Here is a 14,043-nt window from a genome sequence, read left to right on the forward strand (position 1 = left end):
CGGGAGGGGGGAAGGGAGCGCGGGGATAATGCTTCCAACAGTCTGGTCTTAGTCTGGTAAACAGACTAGGAATTGTGGGCTAAGTCCTTTTCCTCAGGCTTTGCACCAAGGCTGAGATCAGATGACTCAGTCCGGACTCATTATTTTAATAGCCTACAGCGAGTTCACATAGCAGCGGGAGTCCACAAAAAAGGCATTTAATTGTTGAAACTCAAACTGGTACATTGTAACTGCAGATTATAGTATTCAGATTTAAGTGATTCAAGTAATTTATAAAGCTTTTGCACAAGCAAACTGAAAGTTAAAATACTGATATTGTAATAAAAAGTAAATAAAACATACTTTTGTACATTAAGACCCAATTAAAGAGCATGATTTCATTTAACAAACTTGAAACAGGCAGGTGATATTTGCCAACATTACTACAGCTGTGTTTTACATTAGGAAATTAATTAAAATAGTCATTTATGCTTTTTTCCACTTGCGGGTCTTAGGCCTTTCTGTATTACGCCATCTATTTTCAATCATTGTGTTACGGTGCATTTGTAATCTCACTTAGCAGGCTGCATCACAACTTTGGTTTTTTTTTTTTTCTTACCTAATGAAAAACCGGCTTTCTGCAATAATGCCGGTGAAGCAGATCAAACAGTGCTGAAGGAACTTCCCTGCTGTCTGCCTGAGAGGCAGCGCATTGTTAGTTATTCAGATGTCAGTCCTTTTCTTCCGCATCCTAGCAGGGTTTCGCTGGTTTCACCAGATCACTCCGAGCTGGAGGTGGGAGGGTGGCTGCGGGCGAGGGACGCGAGGGACTGGTTTCTGTTAGAGTGAGCAAAACTGGGGGATTTACTGCTCTCAGATACGTGCCTGGGTCTGGTACGATAGCACACCCCGCGACTGACGGGGACAAAATTTCAAAATGCAAATCAGTGTTCTGCTTTCATACCTCACAGCTGAATAATGGGACCTCGGGAGTTATTCTTGATTCTTAGGTACTTCCCCCCCGCCGCCCCCCAACTACTGATACACTGATTACATAATGAACTGTTAACTTTGTCAGTCATTTGTTCCTTCAGGCAAATCAGCTTAAAGTGTGGAAAGGTACATTTTTAAAATAGCACATAATTACAGAAACGAGAGTTCATTCTTCCTTTCGTATGAAAGAGCAAAGACATATGATGGTTATCTTCTTACATCTCTGCTTTCCCTTGTCTACCTTCACCTGAACTTTCTTGTCTTTTAGGAGGAATCTTTCGTATCGGCTATTTTACGGATGTGTGACTCATTGCAGCAGAGTCTGAAGGATTGGGAATGTTCAGTTTGCCATTTTAGTGGGGCTGGGTTGTTTTTAAGTTGCTATCGTCCTTCCAAACAACTCACGGTGCCTGAAAGTTTGGTTTATTAAGACCAGACATTTCACATTCCTAATGTTAAGATTGCTGCAATTTTCCATTATAACCATTACCCCACCCAGTCCTCTGAATACAGATTTATAAATCAGTTTTAAAAAATGCTTCTCCGTCTAAATCTTCACTTTACATTTTAAGCTTGGGAGAGCATCTTTTGAGCTGAATGCTCTTTCTCAGTGGGAGGATTATATTCTGTATGTTCTCCCAAACAGATTTAGTGTTTCTTTAAAAATAAAATCAAACAGTGAATGCATTGTAAGTGACTTTGGTGTCTTTGTATTTGAAAGAAAATCAGCATCTGTAGGTTTTAAGAGTTAAGTTATTATGCAGCTTATTACCACAGTTTCTTTTTACCATATTTTTGTTGAATGGGTATTCTGGATTGCTTACTGTATTGATGCTGCTGGAGGAGCCACTGCAGACAGTATGTGATACATTTCTGAAAGACTGAAAAATATGTTGGTTAATGTGTTTGACTACTACTGTGTAAGATACCAAAGATTGGCTTATTTATGCAGATTGATATTAGACATCCTTATAGCTAATAAGCAATGCTTTGTGATAATATCTATTTTTAAATTCTTGCTTGATGAATCTGTCTTTGGGTGTTGACTTGAATTCTCAGAAGAACTCAGTATGAAATGACACAAGAATACCCAGACGTAAATGGAACATTACAGGAATAAAATATCTGACATTTCAGCTCCCTGCTTCTTAAAGCTAAAAGTCCTTGAGGCATCAATAAAACCAAACCAAGTCCAACAGTAAAAGTGTGTGTCATGCACACAGATCTATTTCTATGTAGGGCTGACTGAAAGAAATTGTTTTTACATAAATAGTTATAATAAGCTCTTCAAGAAGGAAAGAGGGTGGACCAGTAATGGAAAAAATATGATATTTTAGGTTAAGCACATCTGAAAGTAAAATGTCCTACTGGAACTAGGCAATTTGACAATACTGGAGCCTGTGCAGAGAGCCAGAGCAGGGCTGGTACACTACTTAGTCCCACATAAGAACTATTTTGAGATTTGAGTCAAACTTGGGAGATACAGACCCCTTATTTTTATTCTATGAGCAGCTTAATTCCATCTTCTCCAAGGAGATTGGAAATTTATTAAAGTTTACAATTTCTACAAATAAAAAGACATACAATTTAACTCCAGCCCACATTCCTCCCACTAAAATAAAAGTTAAATTTTTACTCTGCCTTCAAGAATTTTGCACTTCATGTGAAAGCACAGTCATCTAATAAGTCAAAAAATGAGAAATAACAATATTTTAAATATTTAAATTTAATAACTGATAGGTTAAGTTAGAGTATTACTGAAAAGACACCGTAAGTACTCTTTCATGTGAGACCATCTTCAGTCATTATAGGAACTTCACACTAAGAAAATTAATTTGGGGGTTTTGTATATGCGGTGCAAATTTAAAAACTGTCAGTGTGCATTTTTAAAATTACGTGGTTTTAAAAGTACTTTAAATGTACAAATATTCCCGTTGTATTTCACGTTATTGATGTCTGCTAAGATTCCCATGTTGGTCTGTGTAACGTTTTATGGCTGCGTGACATTACATTATTCTTGTATATTAACAAGGATATGAACTGAAATGTAAGGATTCATGACGTTATATTCAATAATTAATTAAGCAATAATCCACAAAGTATCTGTTGTTAGCAGCAGGCAATGACTGGTTTGTTCGTTAATGGCCATAAGCAAAGCCAAGGCTGATGAATATCCTAATAAGCCTGTTAGTAAATGCAGGGAAGATGATTTCTGAAATGACGACTGCTACATTACGCTAAAGGCAGGAGTTTGCTGCAGCGTTTTGAAAATCTATCCCAACTGCGAGAAAGTCTGCAAGTGTTTTACACCATCCGAATGCTCCTTTTTTGCCAGTGGCAAAACTCTGGAATTAGTTTGATAAGAAATAAGTTGATGTCAAGGCAGAGCGCAGCATAGTGAGCACTTTGATCGAATGTGCTTGAGAGGGTTATCACAACTTTTTAAACTCCTAGTTATTTGTAACAGAGGTGACAATATCATGCCAAACAGCAGCTGCCTTCCTGCTAATTACCTTCTTTAAGTCTCTCTTTTGCTTAACTGTTGCCTCTCGCTCCATGGAAATTACAGAATTTTGAAGTTGTGGAAAAGTTATAGCTCCTTTCTGAAACGCACTCATTTACTTCAAAATAGGGTGGAAAAAACTGGGGAAGAAGTGGGAGGGGAAAGGAAGAGAACTAGCAGTATGTTTCTAATATTTTGGAAATTACTGTTGCTCCCTTAAGTTGATTTCGGTGAGCTCTAATTTTGTTCCTTTTAAAGACAGAAATGTCATTTGCTTATTTTAACAACGGCAGAAAGACAATGTGGGCTACTCCTTGAGTCCCTGCCATCAGTCTAGGGGATAAGTAATGAATTTTCATTATGAATGAAATATCTAAAATGAGACTGCATCTGTCCTGATTACATTATTGTTCTAACGTTATCTATCCAGTGTGCATTTTTTCTGTCAATTTAAAAAAAAAAAATAAAATGCAGTCCTGGGTTTTGCATTTGCTGCATGACCTACACAAATTCAAGAAAGAAAAGGCCAAAATACCATGTTGTTTAAAAAACAAACAAACAAACAAAAACCTAAAAAAAAAAATCCTTCTTTGGAAGAGTCAGAACAGAACATTCATTTCTAAGTAAACAGTTATTTTTTTGGTGGGGGGAGCATACAACACTGATTTAATTTTTTTAATTTTTTTTATTTTAAATTAAAGATTACTTTGGTGCTCTGTGAGTAGATATAGTACAATAAGTGTAACCATGGTACTCCCAGAATAAAGGAGGGGAAAAAAAAAAACCAAACAAAAATACAGAAGAAAAAATATTTTATTTATTTAATATATATTTGTTATATATTTGAAATGGGAGGGTAGGGCTTATATCCAGTGTTTGGGATTTATGTCAACCTAAATATGAAATGTAATTCACACTGATGTTTTTGTTTGTATATTCCCAACATTGAGAGATACTGAATTCCTTTCCAGTACTTTTAACACTGCTTGTATTGATCAACAGTGAATAAACATGTTTTACTGTAGGCAAGTATATGGCTTGGGATGATTAGGTAATTGCTGCTTTATTTTTGTTTCGTTTGAGTGATAATAGATTATTTGGCATATCCCTGTCCATTAGCTCCACTTACATATGTTTAAATATGAAATTACTCGATCTTCTGAATCAATTTTCCATGCTAGAAGCACAGAATATCTACTTGGTGGGTATTTTATTGTGTCTTATTGTATCTTTTAAGAATGTGTGAAGAGCAGGCAATTAAAGTGAACCCACTGAATTCTTGCTCATATTGAACAGATTTCCTAAGGTTGCAGCCTTGAGTCTAATGACAGCAATATGAGTACGACTGCATGTTGTGTTCGAGTCTTTTCAGTGATGAGGCAGAAATGCAGTGCAAAGTCTGCTTTTAATAAGGTACATGTGCATCCTAATAATCTCTACTATGTCTGTTGAAGATGCACATATTCAGAAAAATGTGTATTACACTATAGCTGATTTTGTGGTGATAATATTTTTACATCTTGAGAAAACAGGTTGAGTAATGGAAATGAAAGAATTGTACCAGCAATAAATTATTCCTAAGACTAATAATAAAAAGAAATCTGATTTTGTCCTGTCTCTCTAAGATACTCATCAGTTTGTAATAAATATTCCTTATTTAGGACATAGGGAAGGCTTTCAATAGATGAGTTTGAGTACGACTGGTACTGAGAATGAACACTGAATTCCTTTGTAAGACCTGATCTCAGGTGATTGTGCATGTTGAAGTCCAGCTTAGATACATGGTGTTTCTACAATATATATTGGGCTGAAACTGTTCTTTGCAGAAACTTAGAAATGCCCTTTAATGATTTGTTTGATCTGGTTAGGGCCTGTTGTGAAATGTGATACAGGTTTGGGGGAATAATTGAGAGGGGATTGTTATTTTGTGCTGTTTCTTCCCCATTTTTGATGTTTTTTGTGAAGTCAGGAAAAAAAAGACAAGCAAAAGGGAGTTTTGTATAAATCATATGTTTTCGCACTATGCAAATACTCTGTAATCTAAATAGCGTGGAGGCATGTGTGTGATGACGCACGCATCTTAATGGGGCTTTTTCACACTGACATTTCTTTAGAGTTTTGCTAAAACTGTAATGGAAGATCTCTAAAGAAAAAAAATGGTTGATAGCTTCTGTGAAGCAAGAGAGGTTTGTACAGAGCTGCAGAATACTTCTGTTTCCTCCACGCTACAAAGAATGGTATGTGAAAGTGCTCAAGGGTGTTCATCAAATAATTTGAGTTAATGGATGGTATGAAACTTGCTCATATATTTCTTTCCTCGTTATCGCATAAATAGCGTGGCAAGGCATTACTGGGGACATTGATTTTCTTTGCTTTGGCCCAGTTTTGTGAAGTTCAACTGAGAAAAACCTTTCATCCTTCCCAGGAGACAAGACAGCCTACTGCTGAGCTCCCGCCATTTAGATTTCACCAGATATCTCCTTAACCCAATAATAGTTCAACTTAATAGTTGTCTCCTCTTCCCAGCATTAGCTAAACCAAACCACATTGCTTTGTCTTTGCTTGTAAAGGCAGCAAAGGGTGTGGAGGACAGTTCTTGACTAAGGGGTCCACTAGTGCATTTCAGGGTCCATGGAGTCCCACCCTACTGAAATGGGGTCCTGCCTTGAGAAGTGGATCCTCCTAATCCCTCTTCAAAGTAGAGGCCTCCTGAAGTTTTAAAATACTGTGCAACTAGAGGTGATTTCCATCCTAGCCTTTTTTTTTCCCTAAACACTGCTAATATGATGAGGAAGACCGGGAGCTAAAATTACCATCCCCACCTCTTATTTCTCTTGGTACAGCACTGACAAAGAATTGCATAACATCTTGAGACAAAAGTGGGAAAAGATTGAGGGGAAAAGCAGATACAACCAGCACCTTGCTCTGATAGGTGTAAAAAGTAGCAGAAGAATTAATGTGGGGCTTTCAGTATGTAGTTAAGGTAGTGTGCCCCACCTGTCAAGTAGGTTTGACCATTTTTGATGTAACTATAATACAACCAGAAAGTATCTGTACAAATCTGCTATAAAGCACCATGGATTTTTTTTCTCCTCTTTCCAGTCAATCTTGAAGTTGACCAGGTGTTGGGTTAAGGAGCAGTCTGATGAAATATGAGTGACAGAACCTCAGCAGCATGATTGCTTATGTTCTGGGAAAGGTGACAGGCTTTTCCCAGTACAGGTTAGCCAAATTAGGCAAACATGAATATGAGCTGAATGTTACTATCAATGTTTTCCCATAATTTTCTGTGTGATAATGAGAAAAGGTCAGAACTAATTCTGTTCTGCTACCTTTTCCCGTTGTGGTTTAGTGCAGCTTGTCAATGGTGAGGCCCAGGACGAGGTAGATATCTTATTGTCGAGTAGTGCTGTCATTTTTTTTAAGCTGGTGTGCAACTGGACGGTGTTGTGGAGCGGTCCTGGGCTTGAGCATCTCTGCAGTGTGATCTGCTTGTTTTGCAAGCTCAGAGTAATCCCCCTCCCCTCTCTAGTGTGCATGTGCAGTAACTGGAGAACGATAGGCTTGTGATTGCATCATCTCCTCTGTTTGCTTATGTTTTAGAGACTAGGTCATGAAGAAAGTAAATGTGGCAAATTAATATTCAGATCCCACAAGTTAGCTGTGATGCACCTTTTTCACTGTCTGTGTAAATGTCTGTGGGCATAGAAACAGATCTGGTCCAAGCAGGGCTAACTTCCTGCATCAGCTAGCTCTAACAGCGAGGAAGAGGAGGAAAGGGTGCCTCATACCCTTACGACCGTTATTAAGAAGACATATTCTGAAGGGCAACCTGTTTGATTTTTTCCCTTTCAAGTGAGATCTCAGGTAAAAATTTTCAGTTTATTTGCAACTCACTTTTATAACTGCCCTTACCCTCAGTCTGGGTGTATGAGTCCAGAGCTCTTAAACTGTCTTAGAATTGTGTGCAGTAAGAGTTTTATGATAAACTAACTCTGACATCATCATGTGAGTCATACTGGGGCATGATCCCAAAACAGTCAGTACACGCTAGTAGCTCAAGGAAATTTCTGGGAGAGTGTGTTCTGCTTCTGTTCGTTCTTGATTCCAGAGCTTTTGGGGGTGACAGGACTTATAAACATTGCAAAGGTTCGATTTGAAAAGTCTTTTTTTAATTTGAACATCGTCTCTGCTTTTTTGGTGACTTTTTATGTTGGTAACAACAGCTAACGCTGTTTGTATTATATTGCCACCTGTATGGAAGGTTGTGCAACACTTTCCATTATAAGACTGTTTCAGTTGCTTATTATGTTGCCAACATTCAGCTGTTGGGGCTGAAATTTTCCATGCTGGGTGTCTACTTCAGGCTGAATTTCTTGGGAAAGTTTCAATAAAAATACTTGAACCATTCCAGGGAATGAGAGGAGGGGGAAGTACTATATTTTGCTGATATTTATTAAAGTTGCTGCAAGCACTTGATTCAGAAATCATTGCACCTACATGTTTTAGAGCAGGGAGGTGAATTACTAGGAAGGTGAAGGGGTGAGGAAAGAAAAAATAGGGCTAGAAGAGATTTCTTTCTAAGGAATGGGTTCCTCCCTGACGTTATGAACATCTGCAAGAAAGCACACAAACCCCATGCTTGTCAAAACAGGGTCAATGAATGGCTGAGAACTGAATGATTCTCCTTGTTCCACTGCATCTACATGGTGTATTGGATTTGGAGAGAGAGGCTTATGAGGTATAAACACAATCCTATGCAACAGGGAAAAGGACTAAAATCTGCGTAGTGGTGGAACTAGAGGGGCAGGGTTATGGAGTTAAGAATAAGAGTTGAAAATAGTGGAGGTAGATTTGCTGAGCAAGGAGATGGATCTGAAGATGGTGAGAGAGACTACTAAGCAAGGAGATGGGATTTAACCTAAGTGGTCTTACAGCAGCCTTTGTTAGTTACAGTTCATTTTCTGTTTCCCACACATCTTGTACATTTAAATGAGGCAGGGAAAATTGTATGCAATCGTGTAATTTAGAGACCAGTTTTCAACCTTAATTCCAGCATGTTTCATTTCTGAGCACTTGATGTTGCAACCATAATGTACTTTCAACATGAAACTTAAGACTTAGTTGGAAATGTCATTCTATACCCATCATTAAAACGCTTATATTGTAAGCTTTGAAGAACACCATAGTTAGGCGCAAGTATAATACTGCATTTCAATTAAAAGCACTGCCAGTGCTTCAGCAAACATTTATGAGACTATTTGGATCTGAAAAGGTTAATTGCATACTTGAGATATCAGGAACTGAACTTCTCAACAGACTCTGCCTTCCATTTCTCTCAGCTTCACAGTGTAGACAACAAATGACGTTTTGGAATATACCCAACATGCTTAGCCCAAATGGGAGTGAGTTAACAGGACAGGGAGAAGTTTCAGCTATAACTTTCCTGATTTTTATGGACTTCAACCAGACTGCTTATACCTCAGTATTATTTCAACATTGTTATTTGTGGCTGAGTTTATTAAATAGCAGCGTTCATGCTGCTGCTTTTAATATCTCACACTTGAGGTTATCTTCCAAGTTTTCAAGGATTTATAATGTTGCCATAACATTTTCTTAAGGAATAAGGCTTCCCATCCAGAAGCAAGCATACATCATAGTACAAATTCCAAAAATTTGTACATTTCCTAGTTAGAGGAAAGCAAATGTGTACTGAATGCCCATTTTATGGGCAAAGGCAAAGACCCTTTTACTTCCTTTTTTCTTGAATGAAATTTAGACTTCTATTTGGGGACTGGTTTGTCAATAATATCTGCACCCTTGTATAGAGAAGAGAAATTTAAAACTGAACTGTTACTATGGATATCTGCTTTTTAAATATTAACTTCATAAAAATCCATATCTGGGTTTGACATGATGTATTGTCTCTGTTCAAAGAAGATAAGCTGTCATGTCATATACCTGTTTATTAATGTCTGCGGATTGTGCGTTGATGTTATGTATCATGGCAAAGATCCACTTATTAATGCCTTCATGGTATGGATGGACAGGATACATCTTTATTGCTCTAATGGTACTTAGAATTTTATGCCACAGTGTTCTGAGGCTGTGTAAAGTACACAAATGTCTTTGGAAAAAGAGCTAGGTTTTTTGATATCTGGGCCAAATTTTTCTTTCATATTTCGCACAGATACCTAAAACCCCATTTTTTTCTTTCTCCCTTCCCCTTCCCTATGCACCCCTTACTGTTCCACAAGAGCTATTTTTTCTCAGATGTCTCTCCATAAGTGCAGTCAGGTCTGCACTCACAGCCAGTAGAATCTACCCAGCTCCCACCCAAACAGCCTATGTGTTGCGAGCAGTCACAAAATGTTGGGTTTCTAAGGAGCCTAAACGAATATAGTGGTTCATATTAATTGAAATTGTTGGCTGAGGCCCAGAGAGGAAACTGCACTATCCTACAGCACCACGTTGCAGATGCTGTAGCAGATACTATGTATTGCTGTGAGACCCAGTTTGACCTGATGGTCATGTTCAGTGCAATTGTTGTGGTACTATGGTCTGCAGAATCAGTTTGTCCAGCCAGCCTGTGGCCTGATCCTTCATATGACGGCAGGATATAAACTGTGAACCAGATGACTGGTATGGCACTATTTCCTCTGCCTCCCTCTCCTCAGGGTCTGCTGCTCTTCCTCAGGAGCTAAAGGTGGATCTCCCAGTCCTCTGTTGGATTCTGGATGTACGTCAGGGGTTGCTTCCATGTCTTCTCATATGATATGGAACATCAAGTCACACGACAGGCAGTTTAGTCACATAGCAAATACAGTTGTCGCATGACAAGAAATTTGGTAGAGCGATGGGTTGGCCCCAGCTAGCAGCCAGGTACCCACCTAGCTGCTTGCTCACTCACCCCCACACCCCTGACCCCAGCAGGATGGGGGAGAAAATAGGAGGAGCAGGAGCGAGAAAACTCATGGGCTGAAATAAAGGGAATCACTTGCGAAGTACTGTCACGGGCAAAACAGACTCGACCTGGGGAATTTAACTTAATTTATTGCCAACTAACATAAATATTTAATTCCTGATTTGGGTATTAGTTATTGAGAAGCAAAAGAAAAACCCTAAAACACTTAGGGGGAAAAAACCCTACCTTTCCTCCCCCTTTCCCAGGCTCACTTCACTCCAGACATCTCTCCTCCCCTGCTACCGCTGCAGGCCACACTCAGTCCCTTTGGTGAGGCAACAAGTGGTGCAGGGGTTGGGGTCAGATTGTAGCGGTGTCTCTTTGCTGCCCCTTGTTTGTCACTCTTGTCCTCTGCTCTGATGTTGGTCACCCACAGGCTGCAGTGCCTCTGGGGGTATACCTGCTCTGCACCATGCAGTACCTCCTACTCCTCTGACCTTGTTCTCTCATTCCCTCTGTTGTTTCCTCCTCTTTTCCCTCCTGATCTCTCCCTCCAGGATTTTCTACCCCTCCTTAAATACGTTTTCACTGAGGTGCCACCAGCTTCTCTGGTAGGCTCAGCTGTGTCATGTGGTAGGTCCATTGCAGAGCTGGCTGAAACCAGCTGTGGCTGGCATGAGGCAGACCCTGACATCTTCTTGCCCTGCAGCCCCCTCCGCTACCAAAACCTTGCCACCTACACCCAATACAACAACTCAGCATCTTCATTATTTCCTCCACAGATTTGTTCTCTGTGGCCGCTTCTATCCCTGAGTCTGCCTCATTCTCTTTCCTAGGCTCCTCTGAGGAGAGTGTGACTATTGAAAGAAAGCCAGGTCACCCTTGCTTAGTCCAATACAAATAATTGCTGGTAATTTTCGTTACTCTGTTTCCTTACTGGATTGCAAATGTGAGTTTCTGGGTGACAGCTGGCTCCAAGGTGAGTGCAGCGTACTGGCTGCACTGCGTTCTCACCTCTCCGAATGCACCCTTCATGGTTTGCCAAGGTTGCAAGAGCTCATTATATAAAGCTTGTGTCTTGGCTAAAACTTGGTTTACTCTGTCTGACCTGGTCAGACAAATGTCTGGGTGTAACTTAACATCTTATTCCATATCACATGCTAGTGCGTATTGTTTTGTTCACTAACAAGGCGTAGTTTGTATTTTAGCATGAAGGACGGAGGACTGTATGTACAAGGTGATTTGATTTAGCCTGTCTTCTTAGGAATCCTTCAAGATGGCTCCTTATGCAGTGGAGGGGAAAGACAAAGGATTAAAATATTGCTTGAATGCTAAGTGCATGAAGTCTGAGTTGCAGAGATCCCGTTGTGGGGGAACCCCAGTCCTTTCAAGTGAGGGTTAACATAGGTGCCAGCAGTGATGCTTTGAATGTCAGCATAATGCAGTATCAGGTGTTCTGGTGTAACTCTGTATAGGCACTTGGAATAAAAATGGTCTTTTTCACTTCAATTGTTCTTTTTTTGGAAGGAATCAGAATAAAAGTGAAAAAAGCTATTTTTATTCCAGGTGAGAGATCCCATGCAAAAAGTTGCACTGCTGGAATTACTGCACTACCAGTGCTCACGTTGTGTCGTGCTGGTGGAATTCCCTCTGAGAATCCCACAGAGATGAACTTTGCATTAGGCCTTCAGCAGCATGTACCAAAGCTCTGCAGAGACCTCATTTAGTTTTCAGGAATTGGGAACTCTGGTTTGAGGAATTGCAATTTAATTGGACATCTTTTATGTCAGGCAACATTGTCTAAAACCTTTAGAAAAAGGATGTGATTATCCTAAGTTGGAAATGATGTATCTGCAGAATCTAATTCATACTATCCCTTTGACCTTCAGATTCAATACATTTGCCCCTAACATTTTTCTCCATTATAGCTACTCAGCTACTTTTTCACAGAAGGATTGAGTGTAGTTTTTTTAAAGGATTGAGTACAGTTAATATAATATTGTTTGCAATGCTGATCTCTGGTTGGAGTTTAAAAACTTGTGTTTGCACATGATGCAAATGTCTAATGTAAGTTCTATCGAAATCAGAAGCAAATGGCCCAGATCTTGAACACTGGAATAAAGCTGTTGATGGAGGAGGTTGTATTCTTGAAATCTGTGTGTTGCAGAAGAACTTGTTATGGCTGAGTTTGAAGCTCCGTTTGGTCACTGAGGGCGAAAAATACTTACTTTATCTTTACCTAAATCTCGTTTGCGGACAGTGTTTCAAGCCTCTCATCCTCATGATTGTCCTCATTCTAGATTTATGACTGATGCAGCTCGACGTGAGCAGGAGTCTTTGAAGAAAAAGATTCAGCCAAAACTCTCTTTGACTTTGTCAAGCACAGTGTCCCGTGGGAATGTATCTACTCCACCTCGCCACAGCAGTGGAAGCCTTACTCCTCCAGTCACCCCTCCAATCACTCCCTCCTCTTCGTTTCGCAGTAGTACTCCTACAGGTAAGCACCTACTGTTTGGTTTACCCCACATAAACTAGCAATTTTGCTACCTGGCATTTGGAGAACAATAGACATACTGAGGCATTGGGAAGAAGAACCCCTAAAAATAAAACAGCAAAACTTTGGGCTCTTTTATTTGCATTTGGTTTGCAATCTCTCAAATGTGTTTGGGCATTTGTTTCGAAACTCTTTGCTAAAGCAGAGAAGGACACTAACTTTAAAAATCGCAGCTGAAATTATTACACAAAGAAACTAACCTTACCAGAAATACCAAATGTGCAAAAGACCCCTGATGTATCAGTAGGAGAGCTCTGCACGTGGTACAGTGCCAGTTTAAGATACAAGTAAAAGTGGTCGGGATCTTCCCCCCGCCCCTTTCCTCTTTTTTTTTTTTGTTTGTTTGTTTTTGTTTGTTTGTTTTGTTTTTGTTTTTTTCAGGGGGTTGAATTCATAGATAAATAAGTGGACAGGGAGGAATGTTCAGCTGCTGTAATCATGTAGACATGACTTTCATTAGGAAACTATGTTCAAAAAAAGTAACACATGAAAAAAGTGATCTGTGTTTCTTCAAAAACAAGTATTCCAGTGGTTTTCCCAGGTATAAAATTCCTGGGAATTCCTGATTAATCAATCAAAAGATTGATTTTTTTTTTTTGCACTGATTAGAGTGTAAAAATTGCTGCTGTGCTGAACCAGATCTCTTGGCCCAAGTCAGTCTGGTTTACATTAGTGTGCTGGTTTTGGCTGGGATAGAGTTAATTTCCTTCACGGTAGCTAGTATGGGGACATACTAGCTTTTACTTTTACTCTTTCGATTCTCTCCCCATCCCACCAGGGGGGAGTGAGCGAGCGGCTGTATGGTGCTTAGTTGCTGGTTGGGGTTAAACCATGAGAATTAGGTAGAGATCTTGTCAGATATTTCTGATATACTTCTGATTAAATACCAATATTTCCTTCTTAAAAGCCAAATGCATGTAATATATCTATTCTGTTCTGTAATAGATAGGCTCGACATATTCTTCTTAATAGGAAATCACATGAGCATGCCTGCTTTGATAAACTGCTGTGCCATGTGTTTTATATAAGCTATTTAATGTTTTAGTATTAATGATTAAATGGAAAAGTTGTAGCAGTCCTTGCGACACTCTGTCTGGAAGTTCTGAAGTG

General features: G+C 39.4%; 1 protein-coding gene across 1 annotated transcript in view; it reads left to right on the forward strand.

The window, feature by feature from the left end:
• JAZF1 (JAZF zinc finger 1) overlaps nucleotides 1-14,043 on the forward strand; it is a 103,446-nt gene that overhangs the window by 60,061 nt on the left and 29,342 nt on the right. The window contains exon 3 of the mRNA XM_009325748.1: nucleotides 12,680-12,876. Coding sequence (XP_009324023.1) covers nucleotides 12,680-12,876 — 197 coding nt within the window. The remainder of the gene's footprint in view (nucleotides 1-12,679; nucleotides 12,877-14,043) is intronic.

The sequence above is a fragment of the Pygoscelis adeliae genome, unplaced genomic scaffold, assembly GCF_000699105.1.
Source record: "Pygoscelis adeliae isolate BGI_AS28 unplaced genomic scaffold, ASM69910v1 Scaffold226, whole genome shotgun sequence".
Classification (NCBI taxonomy): Eukaryota; Metazoa; Chordata; class Aves; order Sphenisciformes; family Spheniscidae; genus Pygoscelis; species Pygoscelis adeliae.